The sequence below is a fragment of the Ranitomeya variabilis genome, chromosome 2 (genome assembly GCF_051348905.1).
Source record: "Ranitomeya variabilis isolate aRanVar5 chromosome 2, aRanVar5.hap1, whole genome shotgun sequence".
NCBI lineage: Eukaryota > Metazoa > Chordata > Amphibia > Anura > Dendrobatidae > Ranitomeya > Ranitomeya variabilis.
In genome coordinates, this window is record NC_135233.1 from 244,927,120 (window position 1) to 244,945,285 (window position 18,166).

At 46.9% G+C, this 18,166-nt stretch overlaps 1 protein-coding gene across 2 annotated transcripts; it reads right to left on the bottom strand.

Annotated features, from left to right (window-relative positions):
- Positions 1–275: 275 nt before the first annotated feature.
- SET (SET nuclear proto-oncogene) lies at positions 276–5,840 on the bottom strand. Of its 2 annotated transcripts, none has more exons than XM_077284371.1 (8): positions 5,324–5,840; positions 4,399–4,456; positions 3,826–3,968; positions 3,282–3,385; positions 3,088–3,201; positions 2,334–2,504; positions 2,072–2,231; positions 276–1,675 (listed from the first exon to the last, which is right to left on the bottom strand). In XM_077284371.1, coding segments are annotated over exons 1-8 (825 nt in total). In that variant the 5' UTR covers positions 5,397–5,840; the 3' UTR covers positions 276–1,673. The 2 variants fall into 2 exon arrangements, with proteins under 2 accessions (XP_077140486.1, XP_077140485.1); XM_077284370.1 differs by having other exon boundaries at positions 2,076–2,231; positions 5,324–5,769.
- Positions 5,841–18,166: the final 12,326 nt, after the last annotated feature.

Consider the following 18,166-nt stretch of genomic DNA (forward strand, 5'->3'; position numbering starts at 1 on the left):
GTCCCTACCCAGGAATATACTTTCTGCACGTTTTGCCTTGGTGCCCATTGCAGTGATTGTTAAATGCAAGTACGTTGGTCTTCATGACTCCATAGTCATTGCCTATGCAACTACCCCTTTGGGACACATTGCAATCATATCCCTCAGTTATAGAGCGCACCTGCTCATTCCCCTGTACAAAAAAAAAGAAAATAAGTCCATCGCCACCATATTTATCCCGATGCCTAGGTTAAGGAAACCTCTGGGGGGGGTGGTATAAAACGTAGCAGTCAATGTACAGATCACACCAATTACTTTATTTGTAGTGTTGATTGACAGGCAGAAATCTGACAGCAAATATGTAAGATTTATAACAGACTAGGAATCAGATTAAGTGCCTAAACACACCTTGGCCAAGCAAATTACAAAAAAAAAAAAGAGTTAGTTTTTTTTACCACAAAGACTCCATCCTAGACGGAGCATAGAGGTGCTGACCGTATACCGCTGACAACCAGCGCCATGCGCCTCTTGGCTTTGCTTGGCCGGTTAGTCTGGAGGTTACTACAAAATGCCCTGTATCAAAAAACATTAATTATTCTGGAAGATAGGAAGAAAGGGGTCAGGGGAAAACAAAAAATGACAACAAATGAGGGTGTGAACATACAGGCAGGGAAGAAGGCGGCATCCAAGTGAAAACCAGTAGTCCCTTTGTGTACACATTTAGTTTTATTGTAACAAAGCAACTTGTACACTTTAATGTTTAAAACTGAGCATTTGTCTTTATCCAGAGGGAAAGAAAAAAAAGTTTGTTAAAGTCCGTTTCTAATATTTTCCTGCAAGGGGCCTGTAGAGGGGAGGCACCTGAAGGATATCAGAGCAGAGAGCCGCCGGATTTTTTTTGCTTGTTTTAAAAGTGTCTTAAATTGCATGGATGTCTTCAAAAACATCACAAACATGCCAAAAGAGAAAAAGCCATGTTTCCAAAATGCCCAACCTAGCCCACCCACCCCTCCCTGTTGTCTGAAAACCCCCCACTTTCTAACCCACCCCCAGTTTTTATATTTTTATTTTTTTTTTTACCTTTTTCATTATTTTGTAAAGAAAAAAAAAAATAGACTGATACATGTTGGTAAATGCTATGTGTCCATATTCACATGGAAACAGTGTAATCTCTGAGCCCAATATACACAGGTAGGAAAGGAAGGGGGGGGGGGGAAAAATGTAAGCGAAAAGGCTAGACCGCTGCTATACACTATCACAATGTCCCGAGATCCTCCGCACCCCCACCAGCAGTGGCGGGCAGAGGGGCATCTGGGTCCCTTACACCATAAGATGGTACAATGTATATTGTTTATTGAATGAAGAATGACTTGTGAACAGAAACAGGTTTAGAGATATTGACTGTATTTTTACTCAGTTCTCACCTCTCCCCCCCAAAAAAATAAAGTTATGAATCATGGTATAAAGAGGGGAGGGGGGAATGGGAAGAAAGGACCAAGAACAAGGCGACTGAGCACACAAAAATAAAATTAAAAAAAAAGGGATAAGAAAAATTGAGGGAGGGAGAAGGAAAAAAAAACAAAACTTAACAGCATCTTGCTCCCAGGGACTGGATGAAGAGAAAAAAAAATAAAAAAACAAAAAAAAAGGGTGGAATCCAAACATTGCAATCTTAATCATCTTCACCTTCATCTTCCTGTAGACAGAAAAAATAAAAAAAAGGTCTCAGTATTTAAAGGATAAATAGTCTCAACAGTACTGATTAATGGTGGTGTTGTATCTTCTAGCACATTGAGTTGATGTGCTGTTAATATTCGAGATGCAGATCTTGAGATCAGGGCCCTGTCACACCGTCAAAAAGAGTCTCCGTTCCCAACAACGTGTGACGGGGACCCTTTGGAGATATGCATTTATCGGACATCTACGGCACATCCTCTCAATATGCCAGAAAATGAAACACTACCATTAACGCACGTCCAGCAAAAGTAGCTCCAAAGCTATCAAATTAAAAACCATGCCTCAGTAATTTAGCATTTCTCAGGCTTTACAATAAACTTGCATGCATATAGTAAGTAATAAAGATTTTACGTACATACCTCGGCTTCTTCTCCCTCTTCGTCTTCATCATCGTCCTCCTCTCCTTCAACCTCATCTTCATCTCCTTCCTCGTCGATATCTTCCAATCCTTCCTCCTCTTCGTCGTCATCATCTTCTTCCTCACCTTCGCCTTCTTCGTCCTCCATGTCAGGAACCTTTGATAATGAGTGAAGTAAACAGATTAGTATGACCAAGGCTCCACCCTTCAGGAAGAGCCTCTATTCAAAAAAAAAATAAAAAATGCATCTGCTACTCACCAGGTAGTACTGTAATGGATTTGGCCAGATGTCGTCCTTTATGACCTCTCCTAACTCATCGGCGCCAGCATCTGAATGATCTGTGAACCAAGTGAAGAAGCTTTCAGGCTCTTCGTGCTGCCGCTTTCGGCTGGCTTTGTTCTGTGTTTGGCTGGAACGTTTTGTCAAATCCTAAATGAATAACCAAAGCATTAGAAAAGTAAAAATCCCAATTCAAGAGGACAGTAAATCGATCTATAAATTTATAGTAACAATACATATCCTTCTACCAGGATATCCATTTAGTATTTGCAGGTAATCAGTTCCTATCCCCAAAACTGGAAGAGTTAAAACAAACAAAAAAAAATAAAAATAGATGTCTGGCATGAAATTTATTTTAATACCCTATCTGAATGCATATGACAGTCACAGGGCCTAAGCTTTACCAATAAGTTACAGAATGTAAACTCCCAAGTTTGATGCAACTGTGATAAAAGTTTTGCTTTTGTCACATGGCATCTAAAGTCCATAAAATTGTACAAAAATAATCCAGAATTCTCTCATTGCTACTTCTGAATATATAAAAAGCATTAACTGAATTGTAGTAATCCTCCAAGCAAATATACACAAGTATAAAGTAGTGGTGGGAAGCACTTTCTGGACCATATTCACAGTTGATAACAGGAAGCAATACCCTACACAAGAAAAAGCGACTAAAACAAAAACAGACCTAATACACAGGGAGCTGTGTCACCGTAGTTGTAGACACACATACCTTTCCAGCTTTCCATTTAATCTCTGTAGACTTTGAGGATGGGTCTCCGCTTTCATTTAAGTGGAACTCTTTAGAGAGAACTTTGTTTTCAAAGTAAGGATTCTCGTCAAAATTCTGCAACAAACTAAAATGGTCACTATCGCTCATTAACATAATTGTCTGACACTTAAAATAAATGTGAAAAAGCAACTTACAAAATCTATTCTGTATCCAGATTTTATGTCCTCAAACTCTGTCACTTCCACCCTGGTCAGATAGTGAAGGGCTTCTTCGTCTTCTTCACCCAAAAGCGCAGACACTGCACGTAAAGACGACATACACATTAGGTATTTACTGACATTAGCCTCAGCAGTGAAAGAAAATATAATGGTATTGTAGCTCTATTACTAGAATAGGATTCAGCTGCAATACCAGAAACAGCCTATACACAAAAGTGGCACTATTATATACACAACCCATGAAAAAATGCCATGTGGTCGTCATCTGCCACTTCCAATATTTAGCAGCTTAATTTTTTTTTTCAAAAAACAAACGCAAAAGGGAAAGTTGAGCAATTGCCCATAGAAACCAGACCTCTATAAAAGGAAAACAACACCTCCACTATTGCTTTACTATCTCCTTTCCTCAATTTAGGTATAAGTCCTGCTACACTACAGTTGAGGCTGGGAATGGTAGTACTTGCAGGTAGTAGAAACAAGTGATTCCCTGACAAATGACGATATAATTCTTCATTCTTACCTTGTGGGTGGTTGACGAATGTCGTGACCCAAAAATTGGGGATTTTGGCGATCAGTTCTGATCTCTTCTGAAAGAATGGCTGGCGGAGTTTGTTGTATTTCTGTTCTACTTTCAAGATTTCCTCGCTGGCTTGTTCATTCAGTCTATAAAAACAAACAGGGATTAATAGGGAAACGTGAAAAGTAAAAAAAGGACGTACACGACAAACGACAGCAAAAGGATCACTCCTCATACAGCACTGAACCGCCAACGAAAAGTGGGTTCTGAATTCAGGTAAGTGATGGTCAGAGGTGGAACCACAGCTAGGCTTAAGTCTGACCTCACAGACGCGCATCCTTTGAGTTATACTCCATCCCTCTACACCAGGGGTGCACAACCCCAGCCCCCAACACTGCATGTTTTCAGGATTTCTTTAGCATTGCACAAGGAGTTGGAATCATCGCCTGTGCAGGTGATTCAGTTATCACCTATAAAATACTAAGGAAATCTTGAAAACTGTTTGTTGCCTATGAGGGCTGGAGTTGAACCTTCCTGCTCCAAACACTTGGACATCCACTGATCAGGATGACGTACCTGTCTATTTCATTCTGTACTTCGTCAATATGCTCGATCGCTTCCTGTTGCTCTTTTTCTGGAAAATAAGAAGGTGGAATTAATTTTGGTGATCTTGTGCATGAAAGCCACATTCTGCACCCAAAGGAAAAGGTTTACAAATTGCAAGCAAGCAGCACATGGAGATCAGAAGTAGTCTTGGATATGTTTGGGGGGCATCTTATCAAGCTTATATGCTGTATTAGGTACCCCTGCATCCCTATGTATTGAATGAAGTGACGCAGATTTTTAAGTGCACTCTCGCAGCAGATTCGTTAGTCGTGGATGGATTCACCATATGGAAAAGGACAATGAATGCCTGTTTGTAATATAGTGATAAAGTTTCTGGGGGGGGAAAAGAAAAAAATATCCGACGGTGGACAATACCAAAACTCCTGTCTGGAGGGGTGTTCTTTTTCCGCACTCTGGGGGCAGCACTAGTAAACACCGCTCACACACGTGGGCTGCCTGCGATGGCGGAGGAGGGGGGGGAGCGGAAGAGGCCTGCTCACTACAGCGGGAAGGACAAAACCCACAGGCCGCGGGACCCACGTGGAGGCTAGGCCGCGGCCTGGGGCGCTACAGGCGGGTGCAGAGGGGCGCAGCACCCCGGGGCCGCCGCCTCCACCTCCCGCGGCCTGCGCCATGCGGATCCGGACGGAAGCATCATGGCGGAGGACAATGAAGCCGCAGGCTCCTTCCTGCGCAGCGCGGGGAACTGCCCCCCAGAGCGGCCCCGAGCCGTCCCGACCACCGCGAGGCTGAGCGCCCGTCCCCCGCAGGCGAGCCCCGCCGCCCCGGGATCCCCAGGGCCTCTCCCGCTGCTCCCCGGCGAGCCCGCCTTCCGCCGCGGAAAATGGCCGCCCACCCCCCCCTCTAGCCAGCACACAGCGGCCGCGTCTCTCACCTGAGGTCTCGTCCGCTCCGTCGTGGTTGGAGTTCACCTCCTTTTTACTAAGTTTGGCCGCCGGCGCCGACATGTTGGGAGTGCGGGGAGAGAAAGAGTCGAGGAGCGCGGAGAAGGGTGAGGAGGTGCAGGCTCAGGCCTGGCGGGCTGGCAGCAGGAGGAGGAGGCGAGAGGAAGCTCCTCGGTGAGGCGGTGCAGGGCCCGCTCCTGGGACGGAACACCGCGGTAGTATGCCCCCTCTCCTAGTGGCTGCTGTGCGGAGAAGAGCGACGACCTAGAGCGGGAGAGAGAGAGCGGGGAGCGCGATGGCCGCTGCTGTGTGAGGTAAATCTCGCTCCCGACCAATGTGTGTGAGAGAGAAAGGAGGGGGTGGGAGGGACGCACTGCGCTCGGCACCAACACTCGCGCCCGCTCTAGACGGTACCACCTCCCATCAAAGGGGTGGTAGCTAACCAACAGGGCGGGAAGTACAACTGTTCTGTACGCAGCAGCTCCGCCCACTTCCCCCTTCGCTTACCATACGAGGGTGGGGCGACCCGAAGATGAGGGGGCTGTCTTGGGAGCGTCAGGGACGATACCGCAATCCTATTGAACGGGGGAGCGAACGTCAAGGAGTCACGTGTGCGGTGGGCGGGGTGATGGCTAGGCTTGTGAATGCGCTTTCAGTTCCCGCCGCACGCCGGGTGGAGTGGGTGTGTGCGCGGAGGCTCCTCCCAATCCCGCACCCGTGGCCTTGCCACCCATTCGGTGCCGAACCCGTCGTCTTTTTAGATTATTGGAGAGGGGATGGCGGTTGTCAGGGCTGTGTTGTCGGTAGCCATGGAAACTCCGACTAAATTAGGATTATATCAGTTTATGACTGGAGCTCAGGGTCACCTACTGGCTTCATACAAGCGGAGCACATGGTGCAGAGCGGAGGCCTCATCTGCCCAGTGGGGCGTCCACCATAACTATAGCAATATTCTAGAGCGGAGGCCTCATCTGCCCAGTGGGGCATCCACCATAATTATAGCAATATTCTAGAGCGGAGGCCTCATCTGCCCAGTGGGGCGTCCACCATAACTATAGCAATATTCTAGAGCGGAGGCCTCATCTGCCCAGTGGGGCATCCACCATAACTATAGCAATATTCTGGAGCGGAGGCCTCATCTGCCCAGTGGGGCGTCCACCATAACTATAGCAATATTCTAGAGCGGAGGCCTCATCTGCCCAGTGGGGCGTCCACCATAACTATAGCAATATTCTAGAGCGGAGGCCTCATCTGCCCAGTGGGGCATCCACCATAATTATAGCAATATTCTAGAGCGGAGGCCTCATCTGCCCAGTGGGGCATCCACCATAACTATAGCAATATTCTAGAGCGGAGGCCTCATCTGCCCAGTGGGGCGTCCACCATAACTATAGCAATATTCTAGAGCGGAGGCCTCATCTGCCCAGTGGGGCATCCACCATAACTATAGCAATATTCTAGAGCAGAGGCCTCATCTGCCCAGTGGGGCATCCACCATAACTATAGCAATATTCTAGAGCGGAGGCCTCATCTGCCCAGTGGGGGCGTCCACCATAACTATAGCAATATTCTAGAGCGAAGGCCTCATCTGCCCGGTGGGGCATCCACCATAACTATAGCAATATTCTAGAGCGGAGGCCTCATCTGCCCAGTGGGGCGTCCACCATAACTATAGCAATATTCTAGAGCGGAGGCCTCATCTGCCCAGTGGGGCGTCCACCATAACTATAGCAATATTCTGGAGCGGAGGCCTCATCTGCCCAGTGGGGCATCCACCATAACTATAGCAATATTCTGGAGCGGAGGCCTCATCTGCCCAGTGGGGGCGTCCACCATAACTATAGCAATATTCTAGAGCGGAGGCCTCATCTGCCCAGTGGGGGCGTCCACCATAACTATAGCAATATTCTAGAGCGAAGGCCTCATCTGCCCAGTGGGGCATCCACCATAACTATAGCAATATTCTAGAGCGGAGGCCTCATCTGCCCAGTGGGGCATCCACCATAACTATAGCAATATTCTAGAGCGGAGGCCTCATCTGCCCAGTGGGGGCGTCCACCATAACTATAGCAATATTCTAGAGCGAAGGCCTCATCTGCCCAGTGGGGGCGTCCACCATAACTATAGCAATATTCTAGAGCGAATGCCTCATCTGCCCGGTGGGGCATCCACCATAACTATAGCAATATTCTAGAGCGGAGGCCTCATCTGCCCAGTGGGGCGTCCACCATAACTATAGCAATATTCTAGAGCGGAGGCCTCATCTGCCCAGTGGAGCATCCACCATAACTATAGCAATATTCTAGAGCGAAGGCCTCATCTGCCCAGTGGGGGCGTCCACCATAACTATAGCAATATTCTAGAGCGGAGGCCTCATCTGCCCAGTGGGGCATCCACCATAACTATAGCAATATTCTAGAGCGGAGGCCTCATCTGCCCAGTGGGGGCGTCCACCATAACTATAGCAATATTCTAGAGCGGAGGCCTCATCTGCCCAGTGGGGCATCCACCATAACTATAGCAATATTCTAGAGCGGAGGCCTCATCTGCCCAGTGGGGGCGTCCACCATAACTATAGCAATATTCTGGAGCGGAGGCCTCATCTGCCCAGTGGGGCGTCCACCATAACTATAGCAATATTCTGGAGCGGAGGCCTCATCTGCCCAGTGGGGGCGTCCACCATAACTATAGCAATATTCTAGAGCGGAGGCCTCATCTGCCCAGTGGGGGCGTCCACCATAACTATAGCAATATTCTAGAGCGAAGGCCTCATCTGCCCAGTGGGGCATCCACCATAACTATAGCAATATTCTAGAGCGGAGGCCTCATCTGCCCAGTGGGGCATCCACCATAACTATAGCAATATTCTAGAGCGGAGGCCTCATCTGCCCAGTGGGGGCGTCCACCATAACTATAGCAATATTCTAGAGCGAAGGCCTCATCTGCCCAGTGGGGGCGTCCACCATAACTATAGCAATATTCTAGAGCGAATGCCTCATCTGCCCGGTGGGGCATCCACCATAACTATAGCAATATTCTAGAGCGGAAGCCTCATCTGCCCAGTGGGGCATCCACCATAACTATAGCAATATTCTAGAGCGGAAGCCTCATCTGCCCAGTGGGGCATCCACCATAACTATAGCAATATTCTAGAGCGGAGGCCTCATCTGCCCAGTGGGGCGTCCACCATAACTATAGCAATATTCTAGAGCGAAGGCCTCATCTGCCCAGTGGGGGCGTCCACCATAACTATAGCAATATTCTAGAGCGAAGGCCTCATCTGCCCAGTGGGGCATCCACCATAACTATAGCAATATTCTAGAGCGGAGGCCTCATCTGCCCAGTGGGGCGTCCACCATAACTATAGCAATATTCTAGAGCGGAGGCCTCATCTGCCCAGTGGGGCATCCACCATAACTATAGCAATATTCTAGAGCGGAGGCCTCATCTGCCCAGTGGGGCATCCACCATAACTATAGCAATATTCTAGAGCGGAGGCCTCATCTGCCCAGTGGGGGCGTCCACCATAACTATAGCAATATTCTGGAGCGGAGGCCTCATCTGCCCAGTGGGGCGTCCACCATAACTATAGCAATATTCTGGAGCGGAGGCCTCATCTGCCCAGTGGGGCGTCCACCATAACTATAGCAATATTCTAGAGCGAAGGCCTCATCTGCCCAGTGGGGGCGTCCACCATAACTATAGCAATATTCTAGAGCGGAGGCCTCATCTGCCCAGTGGGGGCGTCCACCATAACTATAGCAATATTCTGGAGCAGAGGCCTCATCTGCCCAGTGGGGCGTCCACCATAACTATAGCAATATTCTAGAGCGAAGGCCTCATCTGCCCAGTGGGGCATCCACCATAACAATAGCAATATTCTAGAGCGGAGGCCTCATCTGCCCAGTGGGGCATCCACCATAACTATAGCAATATTCTAGAGCGGAAGCCTCATCTGCCCAGTGGGGCGTCCACCATAACTATAGCAATATTCTAGAGCGAAGGCCTCATCTGCCCAGTGGCGCGTCCACCATAACTATAGCAATATTCTAGAGCGAAGGCCTCATCTGCCCAGTGGGGCGTCCACCATAACAATAGCAATATTCTAGAGCGAAGGCATCATCTGCCCAGTGGGGCATCCACCATAACTATAGCAATATTCTAGAGGGAAGGCCTCATCTGCCCAGTGCGGCGTCCACCATAACTATAGCAATATTCTAGAGCGGAGGCCTCATCTGCCCAGTGGGGCATCCACCATAACTATAACAATATTCTGGAACGGAGGCCTCAACTGCCCAGTGGGGCATCCACCATAACTATAGCAATATTCTAGAGCGGAAGCCTCATCTGCCCAGTGGGGCATCCACCATAACTATAGCAATATTCTGGAGCGGAGGCCTCATCTGCCCAGTGGGGGGGCGTCCACCATAACTATAGCAATATTCTGGAGCAGAGGCCTCATCTGCCCAGTGGGGCGTCCACCATAACTATAGCAATATTCTAGAGCGGAGGCCTCATCTGCCCAGTGGGGCGTCCACCATAACTATAGCAATATTCTGGAGCAGAGGCCTCATCTGCCCAGTGGAGCATCCACCATAACTATAGCAATATTCTAGAGCGGAAGCCTCATCTGCCCAGTGGGGCATCCACCATAACTATAGCAATATTCTAGAGCGGAAGCCTCATCTGCCCAGTGGAGCATCCACCATAACTATAGCAATATTCTAGAGCGGAAGCCTCATCTGCCCAGTGGGGCATCCACCATAACTATAGCAATATTCTAGAGCGGAAGCCTCATCTGCCCAGTGGGGCGTCCACCATAACTATAGCAATATTCTAGAGCGGAGGCCTCATCTGCCCAGTGGGGCGTCCACCATAACTATAGCAATATTCTAGAGCGGAGGCCTCATCTGCCCAGTGGGGCGTCCACCATAACTATAGCAATATTCTAGAGCGGAGGCCTCATCTGCCCAGTGGGGCATCCACCATAACTATAGCAATATTCTAGAGCGGAGGCCTCATCTGCCCAGTGGGGCGTCCACCATAACTATAGCAATATTCTATTATAAACGTCATCCTTTGTAGAATTTATTTGAAATGTTATAAATATTCATCCTAGTTTTTTTACACTGTGATGTTGGGGAGGGTGAGCTGACCTGTATTAGGTTTTTACATTTTTTTATGGGGGGTTTCGAACCTGCGGTTGCTAATATTATATACTGCCATATTGCAGAATTACCACCGTCTTCACAGCAGTGGGAACATGGCGGACACGGGTCCTTCAGAGCCCCCCACCCGTCTGTTGCGGCGTTTCAGAGCCCTGTTGTTGGTGGCCAGACCTGCACGGTGGATGGCGGAGCGCGGCACAGAGCTCTGGGGATTCCTCTGTATCGCTGACATCTTTTTGCATAATTTTTTTGACAGCACTGTAGCCACTTGTGGCCTCTGAAGAGGCTTTGCACATACTCCCCACCCCCTTCCTAAATTCTGCCCTCCGCCTTCAGCAGAGGACCATTGTTAAATGCCTCTTGGCAGCCTTAGAAAATGGGCCCCTTCCTTCAGAGGCAGCGGGGGTCATGCTATAGTTTTGTCAGTGGTCCATGGGGAACTGCTTGACCCAAACAATGACAATTATTTTCCTTTTTTCCGTTACATATTGATTACATATTTAGAATCAATATTTATTCAGTGTCTAAACGCTCATAATCCAACACTGAAGCGTGATATACCAGCAGTAGACTGCAGAGATTAAGGACTGGGTGTCAGGAAAGCCCCTCTTTGGGGTCTACATGCTGTAATAAGGGGCCACATAGGAATATATGCGTTCAGGACAGGAGATCGGGGGCTGAGCTGTGAAACATGGGTGTGTGAGATACTCCAGGTACCGGAGAAAGGAGTAACATAAAATCACCCTTTTAGTGACTGCGTTTGTTGGCTTCATGTAGAATAGAGAGGAGAATAATACAAATGTGGTCAATATAGGATTAGGACGCGAATATGTCTGGGCATATCACACTGTATAATCTTATTTCTTTGCAATCACTGGACACGAAAGCTGACATCTGATGTGTGTGACTGATTGTGCAAATGTAAGGAATATCGCAGGTTACATAGGAGCATTTGCTATAGGGAGATGCAAGAGCCTGGGACCTGAGGGGCAGACGTCCCCCTGACAGAGATGCAAGAATTATTAATAGCACTTGTTAGGTGGTACGTCACAGATTTAGCATCCAATGTATATAGTGTATATATATATATATATATAATATATAATCTATATGGACAGAAGTGTTTGTATACCCCTATATAAGATTTACACAATGTAAATATAGCTGCAAAGGATTTCTATAAGATTATGGAATTTTTGCCCCTTCATCCAGGAGAGCATTTGTGGGGTCAGACCCTGATGTTGGGGGGAGTCCGGGTTCACAATCTCTGCTCTTGGATGAGTCTGAGGTCTGAGCTCTGTCCAGCCGCTCATGTTATTCCACTAAACTCCCCCTCCATGTCTGTATGGAGCTTGTGCGCTGGGCACAGTCATGGGGGACAGAAAAGGGTCTTCCCCAAACTGTTCCCACAGAGCTGGAGGCTACAGTTGTCTACAATTTCTTCTGTGAAAGATTAAGATTTCCCTTCACTGGGACTAAAAGGCTGATAACAAGCCCATAGCATTGTTCTCCTAATAGAGAAGCATGATCCATCACTGCACAGAACACGTCTCCTCCAGAGTCCAGTGGTGGCCGCTTTACACCACTCCATCCGACGCTTAGCATTGTGCTTGGTGCTGTACGGCTGCGTGTAGCTACTCGGCCATGAAGCTCTCGGAGGGGGCGCAGTGTTTGTGCTGATGTTAATACCAGAGGAGGTCTGGACTCTGCAATTATGGAGTCAGCAGAGCGGTGGTGACTTTTCTTCTTTCTGAAACTCAGCATTCGTCCCCCTGCTCTATAACGTTACGGGGTCTTCACTTTGTGGCTGAGGAGAGAGAGAGAATGATTTTCCCCCGGACTAGAAAATCCTTCCGGGCATGCTCAGAATAGAAAAACGGGATACGTCACTGGATTCCTGTGTTTGACTGTCAGCGACAGATCCTGCGTCCATAGGCTTCCATTATAGCCGACCACGGGCAGCGCAGGATGCGTCGCTGAGCGATTTTCCGACGTGCAGAAAAAAAGTTCCTCTGAACATTTTCTCCACTCGACGGACAGCAATTTTCCAACGGATCCAGTGCACGACAGATGAAACGGATAGCCATCCGTCGCTAATACAAGTCTATGGGAAAAAACAGGATCCTGCAGAAAAATTTGCAGGATCCTGTTTTTTCAAAAATCGACAGATTTTGACGGGAGCTAAAAGACGGAAGTGTGAAAGAGGCCTTAATGTGGAGTCTATAAATATCGTAAAACTTATTCCTTGGTTACAATTTCCTGAGCTTCTTGTACTCACCAATGTTTCTCGGTACTTTTACTTCATGATATTGAATTTTGACTTCATCTGTTACATCATTGGTCTGTGTCGCAGAACCTATTGCCTGAGGGGCTAAACCCTAATTCTGAGTAGAATCATACAATTTCTGCCCCTTTTATGATATTGAAGGTCTATACTTAGGATAAGTCTTCAATATCCAAGCCCTTTCCACATCCTGCCGACTTCAACTCAAAAATATTTCCCGGATCCATACATTCCTCAACCAAGAATCTACAAAAACCCTAGTCCAAGCCCTCATCATCTCCCGCCTTGACTACTGCAACCTCCTGCTCTGTGGCCTCCCCTCTAACACTCTTGCAGCCCTCCAATCTATTCTAAACACTGCTGCCTGACTAATCCACCTGTCCCCCCGCTATTCCCCGGCCTCTCCCCTCTGTTAATCCCTTCACTGGATCCCAATTAGCCAGAGACTCCAGTACAAAACCCTAACCATGACGTACATAGCCATCCACAACCTGTCTCCTCCATACATCTGTGACCTCGTCTCCCGGTACTTTCCTGCACGCAACCTCCGATCCTCACAAGATCTCCTTCTCTACTCCCCTCTTATCTCCTCTTCCCACAATCGTATACAAGATTTCTCTCGCGCATCACGCCTACTCTAGAACCCTCTACCACAACACATCAGACTGTCACCTACCATCGAAATCTTCAAAAAGAACCTGAAGACCTACCTCTTCCGACAAGCCTACAACCTGCAGTAACCACCGATCGACCAAACCGCTGCACGATCAGCTCTATCCTCACCTACTGTATTCTCACCCATCCCTTGTAGATTGTGAGCCTTCGCGGGCAGGTTCCTCTCTCCTCCTGTACCAGTTATGACTTGTATTGTTTAAGATTACTGTACCTGTTTTTATTATGTATACCCCTCCTCACATGTAAAGCACCATGGAATAAATGGCGCTATAATAATAAATAATAATAATAATATGAGATCTATGAGGGTCCTGTAGCCCACATTTGCAGCTCCTGTGTAGGCCAGATGTGAACAGTTTGCGGAGCAGAAACAGCCAAGCTTCGTCCAATGTGCTGTAGCTTACAGTTATTATGGGGTGGGGTCTGTATTGGTTTAGAAGGTCTGGTCCGAGGTCTGTATTTATTTAGTGTTCTGGTTTGGAGTCTTATCTATTTAGAATCTGGACCCTATATGTATTTTGGGGGTTTGGTCCGAGGCTGCTATTTAGGGGGTCTACTTTGGGGGTCTTTATTTATTTACAGTCTGGTCTGGGGTCTATATTACTTTAGGGGGTCTGTATTTGTTTAGAAGGTGTGTTCTGGAATCTAAATTGGTTTACTGGTTCTGGTCTGTGATTTTAATTTGTTTAAGGGTTTTATTCTGGGGTCTATCTGTTTTGGGGGTCTTGTGTAGAGTATATTATTTTAGTAGGTCTGGGGTCTGTATTTATGTAGAGACTGGTCTGTAGCTTGTATTTGTTCAGTGGGTCCGGTCAAGGATATTAAGTTGTTTAGGTGGTATGTTTTTGTTTAGGAGTTGTGTTCTGGGGTCTGTATGTGTTTAGCTAGCCTGATGTAGAATCTATTTATTTAGGGGGCTCTGGGCGAGGATCTGTATTTATTTAGGAGATCTGAGTTCAGCATTTATTTAGCCTGGTCTGTATCTTGCATCTGTTAATTGAGTCTGCTCTGGGATTATTATTAGTTTAAAGGATCTGAAATTGTTCACACGGTATCATTTGGGGTCTGTATTTGTTTAGAAGGGCCGGGGTCTGAATTGTATTAAGATGTTTGATCTGGTGTCTGTATTGGTGTAAAAAGCTTGGTCCATGGTCTGTATTTGTGTAAAAGGCTTGGTCTGTGGTCTATATTGAATTAGGAGGCTCAGTCTGGGCTCTGTATTTGTTTATGGGGTCTATATTTGTTTACAAGGTATCATTTGGGGTCTGTATTGATTTGGAAGGTCCGGGGTCTGTTTTGCTTTAGGAGAAGTTGTCTGGTATCTACGTATATTGGTGTAAAAGGTTCGGTCTATGGACTATATTACAATGCGAGGTTTGGTCTGGTGTCTGGACTGGTGTAAAGGCTAGGTCCATGGCCTGTATGGATTCAAGAGGCTTGTTCTGTGGTCTGTATTGATTTAGGAGGTCTGGGCTGGGCTCTGTATTGGTTTAGGAGGTCTGGTCTGAGCTCTGTATTGGTTTAGGGGCTCTGGAGTCAGTATTAGTTCAGTGGGTCTGGTGTGCAGTCTATATTTAGTCTGGGGTCTGTATCTGTCTAGGATGCCTGGTCAACGGTCTATAATTATGTAGAAGGTCTGTTCTGCAGCATGTATTAAGGTTGGTTTGGCGTTTGGTCTTTAATCTGTACTCATTTTAGGGTCTATTGAAGCTGTGAAAAAAGGTGTTCAGAGACAGTGCCATTCCTGCCCATAGGCTGCGTCCTATATTGCCCTATATAGGATTCATGATTCCAGTCTTTATACCGTATATTGACTTTGGTATAGTAGACAATTCCCGTTCACATGGATAAAGATCAGAATAGATTTTGCACTTGCCTATAAATTGGAAGCAGAGCAGTGGAGTCAGAACTCTTGGCTCAGGTCTGGCTTATTATACAGGGTACAACAATTGAGACCCTTGCCGTGCAAACCTACAATTACAATGGATACCCTCCGTGCGCACTCATTGGTGTCACTGACAAACCCTTTTGCATCACAAAAACACAAGGATATAATGGAGAGATGCAAAGATCTGTTTAGGGTTCAGTCGGGATTTAGGTTCGTTTAGTTGAACCGCAGGAAGGCCCATGTGAGGCTATGTGCACACGTTGCAGATTTTGCGGATTCGCAGCAGTTTTCCCTGAGTTTACAGTACCATGTAAACCTATGGAAAACAAAATCCGCAGTGCATATGCTGCGGAAAAAAAACATGCGGAAACGTAGCGTTGTTTATTCTATTATTCAGCATGTCAATTCTTTGTGCGGATTCCGCAGCGGTTTACACCTGCTCCATAATAGGAATCCGCAGGTGTAAAACCGCAGGTGGAATCTGCACAAAATCCGCAAAAAAAATCGCGGTAATTCCGCAGGAAATCTGCAGTGCGGTTTACCTGCACAATTACCAAAATCAGTTCGAAAAATCAGCAGAGTAATCCGCAGCGTGTGTACATACCCTCATGGGTCTGGGTACACTGTGACTTTGGTGTTCTGCAGATCCTCCCTAGGCTTTAATTATTCACGATCATACAAATAGTGATGGGAGTCGTCTACACATTTTTTTTTTGTTATGTCGCCGCAAGGGGAAAGTTATGACACTGCAAATCACTTTATTTAGGGATTTGAATACACTTTTGTAAAAAAAACCAGTATGTAAATAGCTTCTAAATCACTACTTTTACCTGATCCATTGCCTGTCTTCGGCTGCACTGAAATCAGACCGTACTCATATGGAGTACAGATGATGGCAGTGATGGGTCAGCACAGGTGTCTCACTAACTCTGGGACTTAGCTGCCCCAGGAGATTGTTCTGATCAGAGTTTATAGAAGAAAGGAGGCATCTCTTATTTGGGACTGAATAAACTGTTGCTGATGAAGTAATACAAGGAAGCCATGTAATACTATGTTTAATGACTAAACAAGGGGCATCAGAAGATGGTGGTGGGGCCTTGGGCAGCTAGGCTTTACGGTGATTACGGCGCATATTCATCTCACTGGCACATTCATGTCTCCCAGACGTTGGCTCCCTGCTCCATTATTCACCTGTGTTGTCTGAGGTCCGGTGCAGGAGGTGCAGTGAAGTCCTGCACCTTACTAGTGGGGAGGGCATAACTGTGTGTGAGAGTGGGTGCATCAGTGTGTGTAGGGCACTGGGGTCATCATTCCTTGTGTGGGGAGATTACGAGCAAGATAATCTGAGTGAGTTCATCATTGGGGGCTTTGGAGGCAGCAGATATGTAGGGGAATTGGGGGCATCATGGCATGAATAGGTGCATAACTGGGTGCGTGGATCCGGGGGCAGCAGCAGTGTCAAACTGTGGGGTAACATCATGTGTGGGGTGGCAATGTGGGGTGTCATAATGTGTAAAGGAGGCAACACCTTGAGGGTGGTCACCATACTGTAAGACGGCATTGTGGTGGAATAATGGGGAATTATGGGAGTCATAATGTGAATGGGTGCATTGTTTTGTGGAAGGGGGCACGACTGGGTGCATCACAATGTGTGTGATGGGGCACTGGGAGCATCATACTATGTGTGGGGCCACTAGAGGTATCAATGTGTATATGAGGGGACGGTTTGTGGACACTATAATGTGTGTGTGTATGTTTGGGGGGTTCTGTGGGGACATTATTTTTTGGGATATCAATGTGGGGCTTCACAATGTTAAGGAGGCACAGCCAGGGCAGCACCCTGGGGGATGCACTGTGGGGGGCAGCATAATACTGTGACCTGGACTGTGACCTGGAGGATGAGACCCACTTCCTGCTACACTGCCCCAAATACTCAGCAGTGAGGGACACTCACTTCAGGAGACTCTCCGATCTCTTCCCGGATTTCAGCTCCATGAAGGAGGAAGAGAAAACATATATCCTGCTGGGGGAAGAAGAGAGCGCGGTGGAGATAGCAGCGCAGTATGTGAGTGAGTGCCATAGACTGCGAGAAAGACAACCATGATATGCCATGGACTTCCTTACCCCCACCCTGCACCCCATCCCACAGTCCCTACTCCCTGTTCCCTACTGAACACGTGCTATGGCAAAACTGATGTTTAGTCCTGCCAATAAAGCTTCTTTGAATTTTGATTTTTTTTTCTGTGAGTATATGGGAACTGTGGATGCATCAATGTATGTGTGAGGTATTATATACATTATAATGTGCTCAAGCATTGTGGGGGAATGGTACCGCTATTACACTGTGCTAATAGTAAGGGGAGCTGGGCTGATGCTCTTCACCTTGCATGGCGTATCTCATGTGATGTCTGTCTGTGAGATCATATATGTACGTCATGCGGCTGAGATTTCATAAGTGCAAAATATCCAATACAGTTGAATCCTTTGGAAATAATTGCACAGATCTGATTAAGGTTACTATATGCAGTTTTGAATGAGATCACCATGGCAACGCATATTAAGGCTAGATTTTGTGTGGAATTATTGACTTAAAAATCTGAGGCTGTGGTTGGATTTTATTGTTTTTATTACATGTATTATTACTAGACAATGCATTTACAGGAACTTGTAGTACTACAGAATGGAAACTGAACCTCGTGATAGAAACCATAATGGAGGTTGTAGTACTAAATGGACCCCTGTGGCTTGAAATTACCCATCATGCCCTAGTTCTGTGTCACATGGCAAAATCTATCAAGCGCCATATTTGTTACTGGCA

Excerpts from the sequence above, each read along its gene's own strand:
- SET (XM_077284370.1), bottom strand. The coding sequence starts at position 5,396 with ATGTCGGCGCCGGCGGCCAAACTTAGTAAAAAGGAGGTGAACTCCAAC. Across the intron at positions 4,457-5,323 it reads CGGAGCGGACGAGACCTCAG|AAAAAGAGCAACAGGAAGCG; the intron begins GTGAGAGACGCG and ends CTTATTTTCCAG. Across the intron at positions 2,232-2,333 it reads ATCCATTACAGTACTACCTG|GTTCCTGACATGGAGGACGA; the intron begins GTGAGTAGCAGA and ends TCATTATCAAAG.